At 47.6% G+C, this 24,100-nt stretch overlaps 1 protein-coding gene across 3 annotated transcripts in view; it reads left to right on the forward strand.

The window, feature by feature from the left end:
* Positions 1 to 2,626: 2,626 nt before the first annotated feature.
* The window catches only part of ACSS1 (acyl-CoA synthetase short chain family member 1), a 36,570-nt gene continuing 15,096 nt past the window's right edge, over positions 2,627 to 24,100 (forward strand). For 2 of the 3 annotated variants that reach the window (XM_075088573.1, XM_075088572.1), the window contains exons 1-6: positions 2,627 to 2,958; positions 6,843 to 6,939; positions 17,351 to 17,550; positions 19,041 to 19,216; positions 21,893 to 22,045; positions 23,774 to 23,921. In XM_075088573.1, the coding sequence (XP_074944674.1) occupies positions 2,655 to 2,958; positions 6,843 to 6,939; positions 17,351 to 17,550; positions 19,041 to 19,216; positions 21,893 to 22,045; positions 23,774 to 23,921 (1,078 nt within the window). In that variant the 5' untranslated portion in view covers positions 2,627 to 2,654. The remainder of the gene's footprint in view (positions 2,959 to 6,842; positions 6,940 to 17,350; positions 17,551 to 19,040; positions 19,217 to 21,892; positions 22,046 to 23,773; positions 23,922 to 24,100) is intronic. The other variant, XM_075088574.1, reaches the window with a different exon arrangement.

Genomic DNA, 24,100 nt, shown 5'->3' on the forward strand with positions numbered 1-24,100 from the left:
TATGCCAAGGGCTGCAGCTGTCCAGCAGGTGATCCTGTTAGCTGCTAAAATCTCTTGCAGGGCAGTGAGGTTGCCTGGCTGGACCGGGAAGCTGTGTGAGGAGACTTGGCTGCAGCAGGGAATGACTACTACTCTGGTAGCCACAAGCCCTTGGGAGCTGCTTTAGAGAGGTGGCATTTGCAGATCACAGTAACTGGACTTCTCCAGAGCTAAGCATTGCTATTTGAACTCCATAATACCAGCAGTATCTTATGAAAGGAGACACAATGAATGCAGGAAGCAATTCCATAACCTGTCTTTTATCCAGCATCAGCCTTTCCTGGCATACTCAAGTGCTGCACTTAATAATGGGAATTTCTGTAATCCGCCTTCGGCTTTCAAAAGTCAGCAGCCTGATGCCAGCCTTCACCACTAGAAAGTCATAGCTGGGACAAGTAGGCATTGTAAAATCTCAGGGACTCATCTCCCCTCTCCTCAGCTCTGTTGGAGGCAAGAAAGGAGATGCGGGGTTGTGCTTGCCTTGGCCAGCAGCCCAGCTGAATGGGTTGATCGGGTGGCCTCCAGGCTGGATTACATCTGAGTTGGGTTGATCATGGTCATGGCTTTCTTTGAAGAAAAAGACAGGGTGGGGAGTGGACTGGTGAAGCATGAGAAAAATAAAATTTAGTGCTGGAAAAGGAAAATCAGCCTTATGTGGAAGAAAACCAGAGAAGGGCACCATTCCCAGAAGATGTCACGGTCTGCAAATGAAACAGCTAGGTTTTCAGGCCAAAGAATTTAAATTCATGCTCAGTTTTTTTGACAACTCCTTTGCTTGTTTTGTGAAAAGCATTCTTCTGAAATCCGGGGGCGGGGGGAGGCGGGCAGTGGTTTGCAAATAAATAATATTTGATAGAAAACTTCTGAGCAATCCTTAAGCAAACCGAGTGAAAGCCGAAGGGCTCTCCGTACTCCCGTCTGGCACCAGGTGGCACACGTACCCCTGTTTGTAACTTAGCACTTGGGCAAACCGAAGGAACGGAATACCCAACTGTATTAGGAGTGCGGTAATGACAACTTTACAAGGAAGTTAAGAGTATATTTTTCCTTGTACATTACCTATAAAACGCAGCTGAAAACGTCAGAAGTGCCAGAAACCCAAATCCTGACAAAATCTGTATTAGTTACCTAGATAAAGTGTCTGGTGGTATTTCTAGGATAGGAAAAACTGATAGAAAATACTACTTGTCTCTACTACTGCCAGACAAGCTTCAGCTTAGCATAAAAAGTAGGTTCCGCCCAAAGTCTGTGAGTGAGCTCAGGTGGTTTTCAAACTCTGTGCTGGTAGGCTGGACCAAACTGCCTAAACCAATTAGTTTCTTGGTGCTAGCAAAGATGTCCCTGCTATGCACAGAGAAGAAGCTCTGTGCTACACGCTGTAAGACCTCGCTGCTCATTGTTGAGGGTTTCCACTATAAAGTCAGGGCTAAATCTGGTGCTGAGATAATTAAGACAGAGGAAGAAGCATTGTGATACCAAAGCCAGGAGCTCCACGTTGTGGTAATGACGATGCTCGCAGGGCTGCCAAGCAAACTGGATGTGTTCTCTCTTAGAGAGACGTAACTCGTTTCGAGCAAAAAGAAGATGAGTATGACACGTGGCAGCACGTGAGGGTACATCTTCACCACCTACCCACATGCACAAGCACTGTCTGGGCACAAGGGCTGGGCATGCTGTTTGAGGATCATGCCACTGCTGTGCTGACTTCGTGACTGGTGTCCAGGCATGTGGTGGCATACAGCTGTTGTTCATAGGACAATGTGTGCATGCACTGAGTGTTGCTGTGTGTGTTAAGGTACACGGCTGTACCTGGACACCTGTGCCTGTGGTGTGTGCAAGGGTGCACCTCCGCCTGCACAGGTGATGTTGCCAGGGTGGTGTTAGTGCAGGGTGCATCTCTGTGGGTGTCTTTGGTGGAGCAGGGGCATCGCTCCCAGGGCTGTGTGGGCACAGGGGTGCATTTGGGTAGGTGTCTCTCCGGGTAGAGTGTACCTCTACCCAGGACGGTAGAGGGGACAAGGGGCAATGGGCACAAGCTGGAACACAGGAAGTTCCAGCTAAACATGAGAAAAAGCTTCTTTACTGTGAGGGTGGCAGAGCAGTGGCACAGGCTGCCCAGGGACATTGTGGAGTCTCCATCCCTGGAGACATTCAAAACCCACCTGGATGCGTTCCTGTGCCCCCTGCTCTGGGTGTACCTGCTCAAGCAGGGGGGTTGGATGAGATGATCTGCAGAGGTCCCTTCCAACCCCTGCCATTCTGTGATTCTGTACCTCTTGGGGTGCTCCCAGGGCCATACGGGTGCAGGGGTCTCTGGGTGTGCGGTGCTCCCAGGGGTGCAGGGGTGTCCCTGGGTGCAGGGGCCGTGTGGCTGCAGGGGTGCCTCTTGGGGTGCTCCCGCCACCATGCGGGTGCAGTGGGGGGGTCTCGGGGCGCAGAGCGCTCCGGCTCCGCAGGGCTGCAGGTTGCTCCCGGGGTCGCCCGGTCGGGGGCGGCCCCTCCCCGCGGGCGGCCTCTCCGTGGCGGGCGGGTGCTGTTCCGCCGCCGGGGGCGGGGCCGGGGCTGTCGGGGCCGGGGCTGTCGGGGCCGGGCCGCGCCCCGTGGCGCTGTGCTCCATGGCGCTGGCGGCCGCCCGTGTGCGGGTGCTGCGCGCCCTCAGCCGCCCGCTCCCGCCGGGACGGGTGCCGCTCGCCGCCCGGCGCCGCAGCGGGAGCAGCAGCGATGCGGGGGGCCCCGCGCCGCTGCCGCTCGGCGGGTACGGGGTGTGGCAGGAGTGGGCGACCCGCGACCCCGCCGGTTTCTGGGCGGAGGTGGCGCGGGGGGCTCTGCGGTGGGACAGCCCCTTCCACACGGCCTGCCGGGCCGGCCCGACCGCCGGCGCCGCCCGATGGTTCCTCGGCGGCCGCCTCAACGTCTCGGGTAAGGCGTCCCCTGGCCAGCTCCCGCCCTCGGGCCGAGGCTTCCAGCGGGTCAATTTGCGCCAGAGCCCCTCTTTGCAGGGAAAAACCCGGGGATTTCGGCGTTTTCTCGGAGGAAATCTGCCGGGCGTTGCGAAATGTTGGGAAGTGGGAGAAGATCCAAAGCCCGGGATAACTCGGGCTGAGCCTCTTGCCCTGGTGTCGCTTCGCTAGCGGCCGCCCGTCACTTCTGCGGAATCCCTGCCACAGCCCCAACATCTTCTTTGGGTCCGCGTGCATGGGGTGAAGGGCAAGTGAAGGACCTCCAAAGGGCTGGGATGCGGTGTGCTTTGGATACGCTCCAGCAAAATTTGTTAAGAAAAATGCCTTGGCTGAAAGCTATCAAGCATTGGAACAGGCTGCCCAGAGAGGTGGTTGACTCACCATCCCTGGAGGTATTTAAAAGATATATAAATGCAGGCCTTTGGGACGTGGTTTAGAGTTGGACTTGGCAGTGTTAGGTTAACAGTTGGGTTTGATGATTTTAAAGGCCTCTTCCAGCCTAAATGGTTCTATGATTCTGTGAACCCTGGCACCATGCCGGCAGGGATGCCTTGACCTCGGCTGTGCTGCCATCAACCCGGCCGCCAGCTGCAAGGTGCTGCTTGGTCCATGGTGGGCTCTGCAGTGCCGAGGCAAAGATGAACCAAAGGTGGGGGGCAGTGTGAATCCCAGCCTTTTATGGGGAAGCTGCAGTCTCTTTTAGAGTCATAGAATTCTTAAGGTTGGAAAAGGCCTCTAGGATCATCAAGCCCAGCCACCAACCCAACACCACCATGTCTCCTAAACCATGCCCTGAAGTGCTGTGTCTATACTTTTTTTGAACACCTCCAGGATTTTCTCTCTTAAACAAGGAGCTGGGTCTTTTCCTCCAACTTCACCGCTTACAAGAAGGACGAGAAAAATTTACCATGATAGTCCTACCTACCTCTGAGTTTCTTCCTGCCCATATCTGCCTTGAAAGCTCTTCAGTGCTTTGGCCCTGCTTCATTTAGTGGGAGTAAACCCCAGCCCCATCTAGGGTACAACTCAGTGGTGAAGTCTGTTAACAGGGCCATTCATTTCATAGCTTCATTTCCCAATCCTGAGAGAGTGCTTGAATCACCATACTGAGGTTCATTAGTGCAGGAACTGTAGCATTTCTGGCCACCTTTTTTCACAGCAGAAGAGCAAACCCTCCTCCGGTCTTGCAAAGAACACAGGGATGCATCTCCTCACAAGAGATGATTCCCAGCAGTGGATCCCAGGTTGATGGAGGTGTGTGTACAGACCTGCTTCTAGCACCCAGCAGTCAGAGGGATTTTAGCCAGACCTCTGTTTTCATTGACTGCTGTTGAAATGAAGGTCTTGGCTGACCACAGAGACTTTCAGGGATCCGTTTCTTTCCTCCGTAGAGTGGGATCCACACCTTCTGGATCCCACGTGGGTCAGGTGTCTGAAATCCAGGTATTGCTGGGCTTGATTTTAGATCATGTCTTGGGACTGGTTCTTCTCCAGACACTAAATGCTGCTTAGTTTTCTTTGCATAGATGAAAAAAAAAATCATAGACCATTGAAACAGTTGCACAGAATTAAACAGTTATGCTATTGCTGGTTTTCTTCTTTTAAAGCACAGTGAAGACGGTACTTGGCCAGAGCTGAGCAGCTAGTTTTCTGCTAGGAGGCTCTGGTTTTGTACCTTGATCTCTTGATTTGAACTGGTTGCAGAAATATGGCAACAGTTCAGGTCCCTGATCCAGAGTATTCTGTGTGCTTGTCTCCCAACACAGCTGGATCGTGGGCAACTGAGTCATCTGCTGCTTTTTGTTTGGGGAGACCTTGTGACAGAATTTGGGGGACCTGTGAGCTTCAGTACTTCTGTGTTTATTGCACTATAACTCCTGGCTAGAAAAATACCCCGACAAACTACTGCATTTCCAAGGCACCCGTTGTCAGGAACATGTCTTACCGAAATGAATTGTTTCCAAGCGTTGTTGCGGAGGCAAGGAAACATATGGAGAAACCATTAGGGTATAGCAGTAAGGGGAAGGTCACTAAATTCTATTTTGTAAAATGAGCAAAAGGCTCTTGTAGGATTAAGATAAAGGAAGGAAATAATAAGCATTTTGCCTGGGTTCACCTGCCGGTTCTTACTGAGCGAAGAACTAAAGCTCTCACTTGACTCAGCTGGGGCTTGCTGCAACAGAAATTCCCTCTGAAGGCTAGTACGGCTGCTCACGAGTAAGAAGTGCTGCTGGGGCAATGAATCGCTGTTAATGTGATTTACTGGTAGTGTGGTGCTATTGTACGTGAGGGTGTTGCTGCGATGGGCTTGGAGGTGCGAGTTGCTAAGGGTCGCGGACTAAGCCACAGCAGATCCAATTACCTGTGGACAGACAGAGGAAACCAGTGTATAACTGCTTAAAGCATTCTCCATTAGCGTTTTTGTCCTCCCCTATTGTATTAGGGTGACCTCAGAAATGGCTTTCTCTTTTATTTTTATAGTATTGTTTTAGGAATTTACATTAAAAAATAAAAGCCTTTAAATGGTTGAAGAGTGCTTTTTCATATTTTTGAGATTGGCAGTTTTTCTTGTAATGAAATATGCTGTATTCTGAGGGATTTCTCTCTCTGTGCACCTTTAGGGGTACATTCCCACCATCCGTGCGGTGGTGTAAATCTGCTGTGATCATAGAACAGCAGAAGCCAACTCCTGGGCTGCAGGTTACTTAAACTTCACAAATTGTGACAGCAATAGGCAGCTTTCATTGCACTTAATTTATCTGGAAAAATTAAATCCTTCCCCACCAGTATTAATGTTTCCAGGAAATATGATCTGAAACTCAGTATTTTTTTACAGCTTTTCTCTGGGTTATACAGCAGTGTGCCTGACTGGGTTTTAATAATAGTGAAATAAAGTATCTTCCTTTGGAAGATTATAATGAAATAAATAAGCGTAGTTTAGGATTGGAATTCGTACCTTGCAAGGTTAATCTCTAACCATCAGGGAAGGTGCTGCTGAACATGGAGGCAGGTTTCTGGGGTGGATTCTGTCTAAGTTTCTTTTGGGGAGGTGCTCTCCCTAAGTCCACTTGAGCATCTCATGTAGTTGTTGGGGTTTCCTCTACCTCTAGTTGCTGGGGGGAGAGATGAACCTTCAGAAAGTATTTTTATACCTTCAAGTTTTAGGAGGTATAGCACACAGCTTGAGACTTGTTAATCTTTCCCAGATGTCTGGTAATGTGTAGATGTCTGTACTCTGTGAGTGTACCCTATATACTAAAGTTTCAGATATTTTCAATTAGCTGAGATTCAGCTTTTCCATTATACCCTGGAATAAAAATGTTTCACATGAGCTTCAATTAGAAAATTCAAACGATGCAGTGCTAAAAATGCAAGCTGGGTAAGACAGTCTGTCAGATCTATGTAGTGAAATCCTGCCCCGGGGAGCAAAAACATCAAAAGAGTGTCTTGTCTTTGTGCTACTGGGAGCAGGGGAGAGATTTGGGCTGGTTTAACCTTAGCCGGTGGAGCTAAGCTGAGCTGAATCACCCGAGGCCTCTCATGGGGACGCCATTCTTAAGAGAGCTGTAGCAGTTAAGTATAGTATTTGCAGTATTTGCATACTGCAGATATGGCAAACAGCAGCTTTACCAGTGCTACACTGCTATCACTGTAAAGGACATCTTCCCAGTGTTACAAATGAGTGTGTGGCTAGCTGGCTAATAAATGATGTTTCATCCTATGCTTGCTTGCTGTTATACTTGACCAAGCTAGGTTTCCAGAGCACGTTGCTCTCAGGCTTTGGTTTTTTACCCCTGGTTTTTTCACCTCTGTTTTTGTTTTGTGTTTTTTTTTTTTTTACAGTAAATTGCTTGGATAAACATGTTGAAAAGTCTCCGAACAGAGTGGCTTTGATTTGGGAGAGAGATGAGCCTGGCACTGCAGTGCATGTCACATACAGGTATGGCACCTTCTCACAATGCTTTGTGATGCCTGGCAATGTGGTGGGGCAGGGAGAAGAGCTGCTGCTCTGAAATCAGACCTCTGTGAAACTGCTTTCTTCCAAGGTAGTCCAGCACATAAGACATGCAGCTGCAGAACTGTGCCTAGGTTGTGGTGTCATCATGAGATAGCTCCTGAAAAACAGAGGCATGTTTCTGCCGAAAAATTATATTTTTCCCTTGGCTTCTACATGGAGAGGGCTCCCTGATCTCAGACGCCTGTATAATAAACATATTACAGGGTGAGAGGTACAGTGGATGTAAGTTAGTGACAGCTACAGAAAATTTCAGATTCAGATCTGGCATCATCTTCTGGTTATGGCATTAATCAAGCCTGCCTGTACACTCCCTCTCTCTAAGTAGGGGCTTTCAGAAGAGAAAAGCTTGTTTTTTCTCCCTGGCTTATGTTCCCATCTGCCAGTTTTCTTTTTTCTCGTTAGAGTGTTCATGGGAAAATTTCTGTGAGCAGCTTTTGGTTTCAGTACAGCAGCAAAAGTCCTGGTGTAAACAACATCTTGTGTTGATGGTCAATAGCCAGATACCGAGTCCTGGCTGGAAGGGATTTGAAGCCTCCTCTGTTCCTCTTCCCCATCCTCAGTGCAGTTTAGAGCAACCTTGGGGTGCTCTGAGTGATGCCAACTTGTAATTGCTGCTATAGATTGCCATATTCTAACAAACCCTACAGTTTTCGAGCATATTTCTCTTCTCCCTGCTCTGTGCCCTCATTTAGGAGATAGGGCTGCCTGCAAAAATGCCTTTTACATTGTCTGTCTCTCTAGTAAGAGTTAAAGGTTTCCCAGACTTGTATATTCCTCAGTGTGTGTTTTAGGGAGCCAGATGTTTTATCTACTGGATCAGAAGGCAGAGGAGACGTAGGAAGTCGTGGCATCTGACTCTTTTATAAAATGTTTTCTTTAGCTTGTTAATAGTTGGGATTCCTGGAGCTTCTTGAGCCTGAATAGGTTCTGGTGGTCTGGTTCTCACCTCCAGCACTTATCAAAGCTCCTGAAAATAATATTCATTGGAGTGAAGCAGCTGGTCAGCAGGGAGGAGTGGGTGTACTAATAGTTTTGAGATGTTAGTGCTCCATGGAACAGAAGTAGTCTGATATAAAGCTGTGGAAGGAGTGGATTGGTTTTAATCTTGGTATCGTTATTTGATGGGCTGTGTAGGTGTGTTATGATGTAAATGTGTTGTAACCAACTGGGTAGCTTGGCTAAATGCTTTGAGTTTTGCTTTCGCCACGCTGGTGGTAGAAAAGGAGAAGGTATCAAAAGTTTCTCCCAAAGTTTGGGGTGGTGTATGTACTTCTACTGGTCTCTTCATGCCCCAAGTGTGAAAAGCGGGGTAGGTCAGAGGTGAGAATTGTGCTCTGAATAACCTGAGGAGGAGATCACCCATCAGATAGTGCAGCCTTATTCAAGGCAACTCTAGCCTCCCCCTTAGGCTGTGCTACTTGAAACGTACTGAGCTGCTCCAGACCCTAAACAATCTTCTTGGGATCTCTGGAGAAATAAGGAGGCCTTTCTGAATAGCAGCAGAACTGCTTTTTTTTTTCTTTTCCATGACAAAATGTGTTTGGAGGAAAGTGTATTTTCAGCCTGTGGATTTGCTGTGGCTTGAAGTAAGTAACCCACATCTGAAAACTGAATCTGTATTTGTGCAGCCTTGCAAAGATACAGCAGCTAGCAACCAGGAAGAAGACCATCCAAGTGAAAGACAAGTTGGCAACCTCTATTTTCAAACTTCTGCTTGTATTTGAGAGCCATGTTCCTGTTTCTGCTTGTTACTCTTGGTGAGATTTGACTGCATTCGAGTGACAGTTTCTCAAGAGGCCTTTGGTCCTGCGATGTGGTAAAACTGGTCACTTGGTTCTCTGCTTATATCATTAAGTCAGGAATAGCTTTGTTGAAAACTAATATTATATGGGTGTGTACTCAAGGACAGAATCAAAAGTTTTGCCTTTTCTGTGATCTTTGGACACCATTTTTAAAGGTTTTAAATGGGGCAGTAAGGTTTTCCAAGGGGTGTTGGCACTGACCTCCCTTTGAGGCTGAGTTTAGTTGAAAACTTTCTGCAGTAGTGTCTTGTTTTAGCTAGAAGTTTTGTGACAGAAAGCATATCAGAAAAAGAAGTGGCTCAGAAGCTGTGATGCTGGTTGGGTAATCTGTAGCAGGGTGATCTCTGCATGCCAGCCTCAGTGTGAAGAGGGAATGAGAGGGACGCTGGATATCAGGAGGACACAAACTCTGGTGTCTGTGGCAGAGGAGATGTGCCTATTTCCTTAGCATCTGAATTTGCTGTTAATGGCACAGCAGTCTTGAAGTCATGCGCTAGGAAGGTAAAGACTTTAATTTGGCCATTGCCTCATGGACCAGCTTTGGGGAAGGTCCTGGAATCTCATCTGGGAGGTGTCCAGGGCTTATGTGCAGAGAAGTACAAGGCGCCCGTTTGTTGCAGAGCTTGCTGCTATGAACTTCTTATAGACAAGCCCTGGATGGCACAAGGAAAGACGACTGCTGGTGTGGGTGCTCTCCCATCTCCTCTGGAGAGCTGTCAGGGGCAAGAAAGCAGCTGAGTGCTGGCCCTGTTCCCATCACATCCTGCAAAGGAAGCAGGAGGCTGTGCAGGAAAAGGGCTGGAACAGGCTTCCTCCTTCCCAAGGAAGGGGAAAACCTCGGTCAGTGGGGACTCCTCCATGCATTAGCAACAAAATGCAGCTGCATTGGAAAGTGCTGTCCCAGCTTGCTCATCCTTGGGAGAAATAAGAGCCTCTGTTTGCCTCTTCTGCCCTGCTACCTGCCTAACTTGCAGCTATGCAAAGAGCTGATGGGGCTGTGCCAGAAGTCAGTCTACATCCCTATGTATGCTTGTCAGCAAGGTGGGTTGTGTTTATGCAACTAAGTTCAAGTGCTCTGTGCTAGGAGGGGAAATCAAACATCGCACTGGCAAAGACACACAAAGCCATGGGTGAAACATTTTAGTTTTGCTTGAACAATGGTTGCTGCCCTTACAAACTCATTTGTGATGATCTTTTTCACTGCTGAGTTTTGTACTGTGTCTCCAGTTGGTGCAATTCAGCCTTTTGGGAAAAAAAGTCCCCTGGCCCCTCTTGTGCTTTTTTATCCCTCTGGGTTTCATTTTTATCATCTAGAAATTAAAAATATCTCCACTTGTGAATGAGAAGGCAGGAGACTTGTTTTTTTACTGCTTTGTGACAACAGGGCACACAACCCTCCTGAGATTTGGTGGCTGCAGTCAGAAAAGCAGGGACAGATCATGCCAATCTATTGTCAAGAGATTTGGCTCTCTGGAGGCTGAACCACCATAAAACCATTGATAGGGCACTGGCGAAGTAGCAGTTAACCCACAGGAGTGGGTTAACAGTCAACCATTGGAATAATTACAGTCAACCATTGGAATAATCTCCCCAGGGAAGTGGTTGACTTGGTCACGTTGGATACCTTTAAGAGTCTTCTGGACAGGGTGCTGGGCCATCTTGTTTAGACTCTGCTCTTCCCAGAAAGGTTGGACTAGATGACCCCTGAGGTCCCTTCTAGCCTGTGATTCTGTGAGTGTGCTGCTGTGAGCAGCCAGCTGAATTTATAGGCTGAAGGGTCTAACCCGCTGGGGATGTTCTGTCCTGCTCTGTGGATGTTGTCAGGGTCCCGGAGCTTTGAAACCTTGCAAAGGACTTCCCCAACATGTTGCTGAGCATGGGTTTTAAAAGGCACTGTATTATCAACTGCCTTATATAAGCAGGCAGAGTTGGCTGGGTTGTAGCCTCTGTGAGCTCAGCAACAGGGAATGTTAAAGACAGCAGCTAAAGCTATGTCAGACCTCCCCCTGTCCGACATTGGGTTATTTATTCTCTCTGGCATTCCCTTGTTTACCACCGCCTCTACAATTTAGCCACTTGTGAGCCAGTGTTTCTTAGCACTGCAAAATTCTATGAATGTTGCCAAAGGGAGCTGTGTGAAGAACTGGGCAGCAGTACATGTTAGCTAACCTGTTTTTGCAATGGGTTGCAGGCTGGGTCTCAGCGAAAGGGTTTTAATTTACAAAGGAACTCGCTCCGGTGCAGAAAATGATGTGGGCAGAGGGAAAGTTCAAAATGCAAAATACAAAGTAGGGAGAGGAAGGCTGAAGCTGAGGGGCCAGGAATAGGGCCCTAGGTAGCTTTCGTAAGGTCCTAGGTAGGTGGGAGAGAAGTGGTTGGACATCTTCGTTAGCCACATCACAGCTATGCTTTTAACAAGCCAACAGATAGTGGTTCCTCAGTCCGAGCTGAAATGGCTGAAATTGTATTAGAGATCACAGTGAAGACTGCAGCTGGAAGCCATGGGGACACTTACCAGGCTGTGCAATGTGGAAGGTGTTCCTCGTTGACAGCAAACTCTTTTCCTTCTTTCTAGTGTTGAAGTTGCCAGTAAACCTTGTCCAGGCTTTCCCCATCCAAGGCAGCTCAGGCACTTTTCACTTTCTCACCTGAAAAAGGTCACATGGGGTTTTCCTTGCCTTGGGTTCAGGATGTCTGCAGACAAGTCCAGAAGACTGGACAATACTGCTCAGCTTAGCAATTAAACCTACAGCCAAAAAGCCCCATGTTGAGCTTTGTATTTTTCAGTTATTCTCACTAAAGTGAGGGAAATAGAGGGTTAAACTGAGGCACTGCCACAGAAGCTGCAGTGAGGGGTGAAGAGGTTTGTGCTTTATCTTTGTGGCCAGAACATTGACCCAGGAAGAAGGGGTAGGTGTAGAGACATACTGTGTGCCAGGTGACTTGAACCGACATCTCAAACAACAGTGCCCATGGCACTGTTATCGTAAGATACAGAGGCAGGCTTTGAACTCTGCTGCTCCACGGTAATTAATGTAGAGCAATGGCTAGGAGGTGAGATATGAGGGTGTGGGCTGAGAGGTGCCCAGATCTGTGGGTTTTGGGTTTTTTTTTTTCCACTAACTTGTTTGGGGTGTTTGACCTTAATTTTCAAGTAGTTTCAGCCTGATCCAAACTACAGTTCCCAGGAAATAAACTGGTCACTGCAAGAAATACTCAACACAGCTATAGTGCTTGAGACAACAGAGAACATGGCTTGTGCTGAGCCTCCTAAACAGGCATTGTCAAAGCCCATATAGGGCACTGAATATATCAGGAAAAGGTGTAGAAATGCTTTGCAAAAGGTTGTTTCCCAAAGAGCGCTTTGATGCGATTTTTTTGGATGTAAAAAGAACTGGCTTCATTTGGAAAGCTGCAGGCTGTCTTGCTGCGGCAAAATATAGCATCAGACTTCTTGGAAGAATGTTTCCCTGAAATGTGCCAGAGAAATGCCATGTGTTGATGCTGGGTTTTACAGGAGTTGTTGTTCCAGACACTGGGCAATGGGCTTTGGAAACACAGGCAACACTGTATCTGGGGAGGGATCTGGGAGAAATATGGTCTGGTAGTTTCTGAACAGTGATGTTGTAAAGATGGGGAGAGACGTGCTGCATCTGTTAGATTAAACAGAAGTACTGGCCTGAACAGTGCCAGCCTATGCTCCAGCTCTTGTTGCCCCATGCCTGTTCTCGTCACACCACATCCTGTGCCTTCACTTCTCAAGGCCTCTTATCACGCCAGGCCTATATTTCTTTATACTACCTCATCATGTTAAGGTTGTAAACCATGATGGTAGCATAAAAAGATAAAGAAGCATAAAAAGATATTAGCTGTGGTTACCTGGTCAATTAGAAGAATTGCTTTTACAGCTAAACCAGGTGTAACAAGGCTTGCAGGTAGGTCAGGAAGAACTCAGAGCAAATACCACAAGCTGCGTTCCCAAGACCTTGCAAACTTGGTACAAAGCCTGTGGCATGTTGCTTGCCACAGCGGTACTGTGTTACACGGCTGCAGGGAGACAACAGGAGCAGACTGCTCTGTCTCTGAAAGGAGATGACAGAAATCAGCAGGCTCTGGGTCAGGAGAGCAAAACCAAGAGCAGCTCTGTGACAGGGTGGTCATTACGAATGTGGAGGGGGGGGATTTATGTGCAACCCAGCCTCTCCCTGCTCACCTTTCTACTGGCACAGGCAGAGAGCTGGCTCTCCACAGGGGTCTTGTGTATGGTATTTAAAGCCTGTCAGTGTGTGACCTGCACCCTGAGCAGGCATGTCACTGGGGTAAGATGGTGCTTCCCTCTGGTTTTGCAGGTGCAGGGTTGGGATGGGTAAATTCATGTGAAATCCATGTTCCCCAGCTATCTACCCACACACCTGCAGTACAATGAATGGGTTGGACTTGTCTGCATTTTCAGTTGAAAGATAACATTTTCTGAAAGCAAGTCCAGAATCTCCTCCATGTGTCATAGTTTTTCACCTTCCCTGCCTATGTTCATTAATACACCTACCATCTCCCTGGCTTGCTTTGTTTTAAAAGAACATACTATATATACTCTTCTTTCTCCTGTGCAAATGGCCTCCCCTCCTGCGTCTAACTGGTTGCTGCTTCCCCATTTCTCAGCTCCACCCTGATACTTTACCCACCAGAATGGCATTCTGCTGCCTGGTTTCCTCTCAGTTCTTAGGATCTGCTTTTGCAGATGATCTGCAGACTGTTGCACCATGAACTGACTTAGCAGTTTCTCAGCTGTCTCTGTGCAGCGGTGCTGGGCGCTTCCTTTTGTTGAGGCACATTTCCTCCTGCAGTGGCTCTGCTGAGATCCTCTTGTTTGCCTGACTTGCACGCAGGGAGCCAGGTGCCCTGGGACCCTCTGTGTGCCCTGTGGCTTTGTCCGTCTCTGGTGGTTGTCCCGCCTGCCTCTGCTGAGCGTAGTGCCGAGCTCCGCGCTGTCTGCTTGGGCAGCTGCACTGAAATCCTTTGGAGTGCAGACAGGTGGCAATGCTGCGAGGATCACTTCGAGTTTTGCCTTTCTCCCTCTTCCTGTGGCTTGCAGAAGCAGTGCACATCTGCTCCGAGCCTCTGGCTGCCCTCTGTCCTTCACTGCCAATGGCGGAGCCCTTTCAGGATAGATGTTTTCACTCTAAGCCTTTGCTTCCTCTACCCTTCCTCTGCAACTCCTGTTTCAGTGCAGGCAGAAGCTAAGTGAAGATGCCTTCTTTTGCGCCGTCTCACCAGCCCCACGGTGACAGAATCTAGCTCTGTTCAGCATCTGATGTAGGTTTTCAGGAAATGTGCTTTGCTACCAACACACCTCCTGGGTGTGGAGGGGAGGCAGATCCTTCCCTGTGCGCAGCCCACTGGCATTTGATGGCATTGCCTCTGTGCCGAGGGTGGGGCAGTGCTGGGCTTGAGGCCAGGATTGCTCTTGCCTCTCCTGACCTTGTGTGGTGGAGGGACCTCAACGCCAAGCTTGGCAGCAGTAGCAGGTGGGGAGGGTAATGGCCATGGTTTCCTCCTGTTCAGTTCAGTTAGGGCTGTCCCACCCAGTTCTGTCTGTCAGAGATCCTGCAGGGTGCTCGTTCCACCCTGAGACTTAACCCCTAGGCTAAGTACTGAAAATGTGCAACTTGCTGGCATGTACTAATTGCTTGCCTGTTAGACAGCAAAATGTGTGTGAAGGAGTGAGGGAGTCAATGGAAGGATTCCTGACACAGTATTTCTGCTAACTCCCTTTCTTGAGCTGGAGGGGAAGCCTGAGTTGCTGCTACAGGAGCCAGAAGACACACCTGATGCACAGGGATTTGTGGGTTTCTTTGCTGGAGTTCTTGGATTCACTTCCTCTTTGCGTTTGTGTCTGTTCCCCCATGTGCTGCGCTGCCAAGGGACCTCCAAGGCTCTCCTATCTCGGGCTTTCAGAGCACAAAGGAGGCTGCAAAGTGAATAGATCCAGGGTAAAGACTCCGTCCTTATTGTCTGTCAGCTTGTTTACATGCTGTCATGAAGGAAATGTTAAATTGGAGTTAATCATAAAAGACCAATGAGAGCGTCTGCCATCAGGGTCATTGAGTCCTGAAAAAGAAAGCGAACCACGGAGTTGTTCAGAAAGGATGCCCTGGCCAGAGCTCTCCTGGCGTTTCTGTTCAGGAGAAAGAGGCTGCAGCTCTGAAAGCACTTGGGTATTTTCCATCGCATATAAGTGGTTTTTTATTTTGTTTCCTCACAACTGCCTGCCTGGGGCTTGTTTCACTTCCTGTGCTCTGCAGTTGAGCAGCTTAGTTTTGTTTTGTCTCTTTAATCTTTATTCACATTGAGATTTTTCTCTAATAGAGCATCAGATGAATTCTGGACCAGGGAATGTGACGCTGGACAAGGCACAAAAACAAACATTGGGTGGGAATTCATTACTGCACAGAGTCGCTCTGTTCATGAACTTAGTAAAAGTAAGGAAAATAGTACATCTAACAGGCTGTGCACTGCTGTAGATAGCAGGAATATGCATGGTCGTGAAGTCCTTGAGAAGAGGTGTTGAAGTTGTGCTTTAGAGTTTACACTGATCTCGGGCTGTAAGGGATTAGGAGGAAATTCAGTCTGGGGTAAAGCTGCTACGTATCTGCTTTCTGCAGGGTTCTGGTCTCTCTGCAGTGGCAGCCATTGCCAGCTGCTGCCAGAGAGCAGGCACTGAGCATGTCTGGCCACCTCTCTGAGTCCCTGTGCTTCAGGAGTGGTCTGTTTACTTAATGCTGCAGGAATAGTCTTAAAATAAATAACACAAAGTGCTGTGGCTGGGATTCGAGGCTTATTTCCTTATCTTCAAAAACATAGCAAGGAAGTGGTATCCCTCCAGCCGTCACTGTATCTGTCTTTATACTTTCTCTATGGCTGTGTTGCTTCACTGCCCTCACAGTGCAGATGGAGTTTTATCTTAAAGAAGTACGATGCAAAGTTATTCTCAGCCCATGGTTTTGTTATGACGTTTCCAAAGTGGAGCACTTGGGCTTTGCCTGTTTCCAACTTGCTTTGGTTTAACAAAAGAAACAACATTTTTTGACAGATCAGAAACAACGTTTCATTTTATTTTCAGCTTAGTCAGCAGCTGAAAACTGATTTTGTTTTGTTTGTCACAGCTATGGCCAGTTCTGTGAGATAAGGATATGTTGGTAGATTCTTGCTTTACAACTTACTATGGTATGCAGACCCCCAAAATTCATTTGTTTGTTAGCAGTTTTTGGAATCCCTGGTGGTGTAGCTTATAGACCACCAAGCATTCACAGAGGACAGGCTGAAGATGAGTGTGCTAGGGAGTAGAAGACACTTCTCCCCTCTGGGCCTCAGTACTCAGCGAGTTCCTGAACCCAGAAGACAATTTTCATTCCTGGTGGAGTCTGCGAGTCTTCTCCAAGCTGATGGTCGGCACCAGTAAAGCAGAAGGCTCTGCTGCCCCCCATGAGGGTCACCTCCTCATTTGGCGTGAGACCACTCCTCACCTGACACAGTTACCTGTCTTCTTGGAGCCCTTTCACTGTAGGCACACAGAGCTGTTCAATTCATGACAGCATCTTGGTCCCAGGCATGCCTGCAATTGTGTTATCCCCCATGTGGGCATCAGAAAAAGTGAATGTGCAAGTCCTTGCCCACAAACTGCTTTTTTGTTCCTTAGAGGAATGTTTTTGCTATTAAGTCAGCACGTTGCAGGGGCAGGCCCTGTGAAAAGAGCCTTTGTTCCTGTTCTCAGTGTTCCCATGTTTCTCTGTGTGAGAGCGGCTGCAGTTTTACTCCGGTGAGAGCCGTGTGTCCATTCTGTGAGGCTGTTGCACTCTGCCGTGCGACAAGGTGAAGTGACAGCAGAGGAATTTGGGCTGAAGGTGATCTGGTTTTGATGTGAGTCTTGTAAAATCTGCCACTCACACAAGTATCTGGGGACTTAATTTCGATTCTCCTTTTCTTCCTTATGCATGCAAATATGTTGTTTACCCTTGCAATTTAAAGAGAAACTACTAGTTGTGAAGCACTTCCAGCAGTTCCTGAACAGAAACACTGCTGGGAGTCTTTAGACAACGGCTTCCGTTTTGTCTTGTGTTTATCCCACGCATGTTCCCAGTAGCTTCTGACTGAGCCTTGTCAGTATAAAAGACATCAAGGATGGCTAAAATGGGCACCAACTTCTGGATGTAGAGGACAGCCACTGGCTTGCTGGCTGCTCTACCCACGCCAGAGCCCAGCAGCTCTGGGCAGCGCCTGCAGCTCTCACTTGCTTGTCCTTCTGCAGTGAGCATGGCTCTCTGCCCCCCTTTTCTTCTCTCCCCAGTGGCAGGAGCATTCTGGCTCTCACCACACCCCAGGCCACTCTTCTTTAAGATGCAAGAGCTGGCGTGCCCTATAATGCTGAGAGGAGGTGATCGTGATGCCTCGCTCAGTTCAAGTTCATCCTTTTTCTGCTCCCCCATGTAAAACAGGTTGCGCAGTCACATGACAATGTTGCTTCTGTGCCACAGGGAACTTCTGGATCTGACTTGCCGTCTTGCCAACACCCTGAAGAAATATGGGATACAGAAGGGGGACAAGGTGGCCATCTATATGTCCGTGTCTCCCTTGTCTGTGGCAGCCATGCTGGCTTGCACCAGGATTGGTGCTGTTCACACTGTGGTCTTCGCTGGATTCAGTGCAGAGTCCTTAGCTGGGAGGATTATGGACTGTAAGTAGATGCAGACCAGGGAACAAACACCTCTGGACAGTGCTCCAAGACAGATTCCAATTCTGTGTTTTCTTGGCAGAAAGAGAAATGGTTCATTCTCAGCTGGCGGGACAGTTCACTCTCCCTTGCAAAGTACTGTGAAGAGCCTTTTCCCAAGTGGCAGACGCAGTATCCTCTGGCTTTAAAATATTTTATAAATTGCTTAACATTCAGTCTGCACCGGGTTACTGCCAGACAGCAGTGAAGCTGGAGGCAAAACTAGAGCTTAGGAACGGGGCCTGATTTGTTCTTTCACAGTATAATTGCAGTGTTTCTTTGATACTCCTGCACAGTGCTAATTCTGCAATCTCAATCGTGATACTGTGATTTATGTATAGCACTGGAGGTATTGGCAGCCTGCCCCTGCTTTGTTAGCCATTTTACCAACAGATAGAGCTGTTCTTAGCCCAGAGCACTTGTAGTATGATTAGGTAAAAAGTAATGCTAAAAATACCAGCAGAAGAACAAAATAGCAAGTGGCTCATGTCCTAGCAGTCACATCAGTTTCTTTATGGCTAGTGTGAGGGAGTAAGTCTTACAGCAATTTTCATGCTTATTTTCTGTTTTTGTAGAGTTAATCTATGGACTGCAAGTACACATTTTAGTTAACCTTCAGTTTTGGCCACTTGTGTGTAGGTGATGGGCTAAAGAGCCATTTCGCTGCAGCCACAGCTCTGTAATAACATAATATGGTACCATTTGAAGTGCTCTGCCAGAGTCCTGCTGTGTGCTGTGGCTTCCAGGAGGTTTCCCTTCAAGCTACGGGTGAGTTTCAGAAGGCTGCAGGTGTCTCAGAGCAGGGTAACGCCTCTGAGAGGCTGCTGAGTTTGGTGCCATTCACTTCAGTTTGCAATGGACACTTATATGCAGCCCCAGGGAGACGATGAGAGGGGCAAAGGTGCTTGTTCACTAGAGTTTCAGGAAGTCTTGCACTGGTTTCAGTGTCTAAGCTGTTAGGCTAGAGCAGCAGTATTCACTATAACACAGGTGACTGGGAAGAAACTGTTCTGCATGTCAGCTTTGCTAGGGAGGAATGGAGGCATTTAAATTGCAGTGAGTGATACTGAGGCTAGATGTTGGGAAAGACTTTCTCATGCTCATGATAGGCATTGGAGTCGACTGGTGGGGAGAGGGTAAAATAGCTACCATTGGAGTGTTTTATGAAGATTGGACTGACAGCTGTCAGAAATGGTTTAGCTGGAGTGGACCCTGCCTTGGAGTGGGGAAGAGGGACTAGGTAACCTATGGAAGTTCCAGCTACCCCTAGTCTCTGTGGGTCTCAGGTTTTAAAGTGTTTTCATCAGTGACACTGACTGATTTTGATTGATAGAAATTCTGAGTATTTGTCACACATGTTGTCCTATACCTCATCCCCAAATGTAATGAAAGCAAGGTGCACATACTAGCCTGGGAGACAGGCTGGTATGTCTGCTAATTCTTTCTCTTTTTAGCTGGATGCAAAGCAGTTATCACCTACAACCAGGGAGTCAGGGGAGGCCGAATCATACAGCTGAAGGCAACTGTGGATGAAGCTGTTAAGAACTGTCCAAGCATTGAACACGTCTTTGTGGCTCAGAGGACAGATAACAACGTCCAGATGGGTGACCGTGATATTCCCCTTGAGGAGGTATGTTGGTATTCATAAACCTTGCCTGTTTCCCCTGATGTTTCTTGAAGTATGTGATGTTTACTGTGCTGGGGGACAGAAATATGGTGCACTAATTTAGGGACCAGCTAACACAGCCATTTCTGAGAGACCCAATGCAAGGCTGTTCAGAACATGTGCCTGAGAGTCTTGCTGAATGTGTACATCATCCACACTCTGGTATTTGGTTTTGGGCTTTGACCTGCTGTAGTCTACACTGGGAATCAGCAGCCAAGGAAGATCAGGCAGTCTCCGTACTTCCCTTGCGTATGTGTGCTGAGCTAAAAGCCTACAAAGCAGCTGCTGCACTGCAGCTTGGCGCTCTAGTTTAGCTGCACCAGACCTACCAGCTATGACTGGCTTTTATGCTGCCTCTGGAGCGGGTTTTCCATGTGTGCTGCTCTTCCTGTGCTGCCACAGTACCCTGGTGGGCTAATGGATACAGCTTTGTTGCAGTGACAGCATCTGTAGGTCCCTGCAGTCACCTAGCTCTGCAGATGCCCACTGGCACACTGCATAACTCCTTTTAGGTCTGAGTGTCGGCTAGATCATCTTTCTCTCCATCTGTGCTTTTGGACTTGAGTAGTGCAGATGAAAAGGAGATGCCCCTTATGGCATCTGGATCTTCATCCACAAATGGATTGCCTGTATTTACAGTCTGCTAGGATTGTGAGTGGAAGCAGCTCAATCTATGTCTGATTCATCTCAGCATGCTGCTCTGTTTTAGTAGTCTTGCAAACAGTGCTGAGATTTAAGGAATGAATGTTTCCTGAGACCCAGTGTGCACTGATAACCGTGGCTGTCGCTGTTGTACTGTGTTCAGACACTCTCTAATAGTTTGTCATATGCACTCTTAGACTGAACAGTGTTGAAAGGCAGTGCAGAAATAATCAAGTTCCTGGAGAGGCTTAAATAGCCTATGGACAGGTCATGGTTACCCCATGATGGGAGGGACAGTGATGGCTTGGGAATATTTAGGACCTGTGCTTCCAGGGGGAAAAAACAGCTGCCATTTTAATGTGTTTAACTCGTACACAGGGGACTGCAGCCTAATGCAGAAGTAGTTTTATCAGTTGCTGGCAGCAGTAAACAAACTCCTCGTTGTAATAATGCCTGGAAATCACCCCTCTGCAGCCAAGGTAATTACTCTGTAGTCCTGTGCTGGTCACATGAGATAGGAGCAACTACTAGAGTAAGTTAAAAAGAGAAGGCAGGTCTTGGTCCTTCTTACTCCACAAAGTGCATTCTGACTGTTTTCCTTAGTCTGCAAACAGCCTGAGGCGCTTTGGTGGTCCAAGAAATGAGCTCAGCCCACTGTTAGTCTGAAACATAACAAGAAGTAAACCATTAACTCTGTTAACTCTATCATTACTGATCTTTACAGCAGTTGTGCTTTCCAGCTCTTGCACCATGGCTTTCTGCAAAATTTAAGCTCATGTTGTAATGGAGGATTCCATCTTAGTTTGAAAAACTGGCAAGTCAGGCTGAATTGGCAGTGCTGAAATATTACAATAAATACCTGAGATGAGCCGGAGTGCTGTAACTCTGAGGCTGAGAATTACATCCGACCCTGTCAACTCTACATATTTTATTAAGCTTTGTTTGTCAGACAGTTTAAAACAACTTGGACCTGCCATCGGTAGTGTTCACTTTTAAGAACAGTGTGTTTTCAGTGTATACTTGGCAGTACCTAGAAATTCCTTCAAAGAGCCACGTAATAACCCTTGCAGGAATCATTATTCATCTAGGACAGTAGAGAGCTTGAGAGAAGCAGGCCAGTGGTGCTTTTTTTACAGCCATATGTTGAGCATCTGGAACACACAGTGATTATTGTGAGTTTGTACATGGATAAGAAAAATTTTTAACCTTGTCCTGAAAAATCTCAGTCTGGGCAGACAGCCCTCTGATGTTACAAGTTTTAGTGACCACAAGCATCTCTTTCAAAGCACATTATTTCCTCTTCCCCTGCTGTCTGGGCACACAAGCTGGACCAAAAGTTTGCTCTGACCTAGCAGGGCATTGCATCCTTCCCTCCCATGGTTCTGACCGTAGGGGTGAGGAGAGGCTCTCACCCACCTGGCGAAACAGTAGAGTATGAGGAAAGTGATGGAGGCAGGAGAGTAAAGCACTCTCCTTCTCATGGGTAGAAGCAATTAGAATTTCAGGATCAAATGGACAGGACAGTAACCCACTGCTGGGGCCAGGGAAGGGAGATGAATGCCCAGTTTAACTGTAGCATTGCAGTTTTAAAAGGAGAAGGAAGGTCCCACACAGTATCTAGTCAGCCTTTCTGCTGCTGTCAAGTGTCGTTCATGTTTGCAGTCACACTTTGGTTTTCTACCAGCAGCTTGCAAAGCCTTGAAATGTAAGCCATGAGCTACCATTTTTCTGCTGAAATGTTATTTTATCTGGACAACTCCCCTTGACTTCTGCACCTAGCAGAGGTATTGGTGGAAAGGCTAGGTGCTATGCATCCACAGGAACCTTTCTGCTAGGTAAGCACATATAACTATGATACATTCGTGGACGTTTGTGAGGGGGCAACACCAACGGTGGTTCTTGTCTCTGGATGCTGCTGACAGGCTTACAGATGGAGTACTGGTTAGCTCCATATAGCCAAAGTCTTTTTGTTGTTACCACTTTTTTTTTTTTCCTTAGGAGATGGCCAAGGCAGCTTCCGTATGCACTCCAGAGAGCATGGACAGCGAAGACATGCTTTTCATTCTGTATACCTCGGGCAGCACTGGGAAACCGAAAGGAATTGTTCACACCCAGGCTGGATACCTGCTGTACTCTGCTCTCACGCACAAGGTAACTCGGCTGCATCTGCTGGAAAGGGTTCACTTACCTTCTGACAGTACTAATGAGAGGGACTTGGACTGGTGAGGGGAGCTGTATTCTGCGTTCGCTGCCCAATTGGCATATTGGGTGTATACAGACTGAAAAATCTCTGAGAACATGTAATTGATCTTGAGAATTTGTTCCTGGGTAACATAGTGCTATGCAAACCAGAGCCTAGAGTTACGAAAGGAAGGAAACTGCGGTGCTGCTACTTTTGCATTTAAAATGTGATAGTGTGGCAGGCCAGAATTTGTGGACATTAAAGTGATGCAGCTGAGGAGATTCTGGTAAGTATCTTACTGGCATTGGTAATGTGGGTATTACTGTAGTATTTCGCAGTGGGATGCTGGCCTTTTTTATTTCAGAGAGGATCTGGACTCTTAAAACAACTTCTTTGCATACCACTTGTTGTCTGAAGATGAAGAATTATGTTCATGTTCTGCTGTTGCTCCTTTGTGCTGCTTTTCTGTGTGATCTAGGCTAAATGTTTTAACCTCCTTTCTCATGAAAAAAAAAAAAGTCAAGGCACTGCTCCTTGAAGCTTCTGGTCTGAGCTCTGCGTATGGAAAGGTAACAGTGAAATGTGGAGAGGACTGTGCTGAAAGATCTCCATCTGGCTTTCATGGTATCACCCTGTTTGTAATCACGCACAGTTCAGGCAGAGGTTTTCTTTCTTTAGGCTGACACAGTTGAATTTTTAGAAGATTTGAATGTGCAAGTGTCAGACTTTTCTGCATGAAGGGTATTCGTTACGTCAGCTTTTCTAAGTGACAGCATAATCTCCAAGGCATCTTTTTCTTTCTTAGTGCAGAAGGTAGATTCTGCACCCTGGTACAGACATGCAGGCGGGCACTGTGTGCAGCTGCAGTCTCTTTAGAGGTACTTCAGAGCCTGAGAGGGAAAGGCACTTGCAAAACTAAGGTGAGAATTGGCTCTCCTAGGCAGAGGGATCAGCTGACCTGTGTGGCCTCTGTGGTCTTTGCACATTCATACGTGACACTCTAGTCACACGCTCATGGGGTTTTCTTTTAGTTCTGATCCACTTTCTTTCATTTAAGACATAAAGCTGACTCAGCCTTATAAGTCAGGTCTTCTTCACTGTATGGTAGAGGAGTTAGGTTTACAGTGGGAAGCATTTTCCATAACTAAGATGAGAGGATGAATTCTCCAAGATTTTTATCTTGAATTTGATGAGGGAGAGGCAGGCATCTGGAAAGCAATACACTGAGAGAGAAGCTGCGCAGCTAAGAACATTTCTCAGAAAATGTTTCATGGGCATATATCAGTTTCTTCTGATTTCTCATGGAAACCTATTTACATTTGTGAGGGGTCTGAGCCTCTGAGGCCCCTGAAGTTCACGGTAAGCTCTCCCACATGAACTGCCTAGAGTAGGCAACCTTAGGTATCCAGGACTCTGGGCTTTGATTGTAAGCTTTGTTGCTCCAGTCTTAGCAGCGGCTGGTACCCATGCTCCCTGTGTTTGCAAAAGCAGTCAGGAGCCCGGAAGCCTTGGTATCGGTGCCTCTGACTTGCTTCCTCACGCTGGACTTGCCTTTGTGTTGCTGTTTCCTACATGCCTGGCTCCACTCGCACTGTGCGCTCTCTTGCTCCCACTTGGATGTCCAGTCCAGCACCTTACCTTTCAGCTCTTTGCACCTGCAAACAGAAAGTCAGCTGGCCTTACATTTATCTTTGCAGTATGTATTTGACTACCAGCAAGGGGATGTTTTTGGCTGTGTGGCTGACATTGGCTGGATCACGGGACATAGCTATGTTGTGTATGGACCACTCTGCAATGGAGCCACCTCAGTTCTGTTTGAAAGCACTCCAGTGTACCCTGACCCAGGTGAGGAAGTGGTGGGCAAAGGTTTGCCTAGACATGGCAGTCTGACAAAGGAGATTTAGAAACTTGTCCGGTGTGGCATGCCTGCTCAGGGTAGGTAAGCTCCATTTCTTTGGAACACGTGTCTGCAACATTCAGGAACATTTGTGCATCCAGGGTGAAAAAAAAAAAAGTTGCCATTG

Source organism: Phalacrocorax aristotelis, chromosome 3 (genome assembly GCF_949628215.1).
Source record: "Phalacrocorax aristotelis chromosome 3, bGulAri2.1, whole genome shotgun sequence".
NCBI classification, from domain to species: Eukaryota; Metazoa; Chordata; class Aves; order Suliformes; family Phalacrocoracidae; genus Phalacrocorax; species Phalacrocorax aristotelis.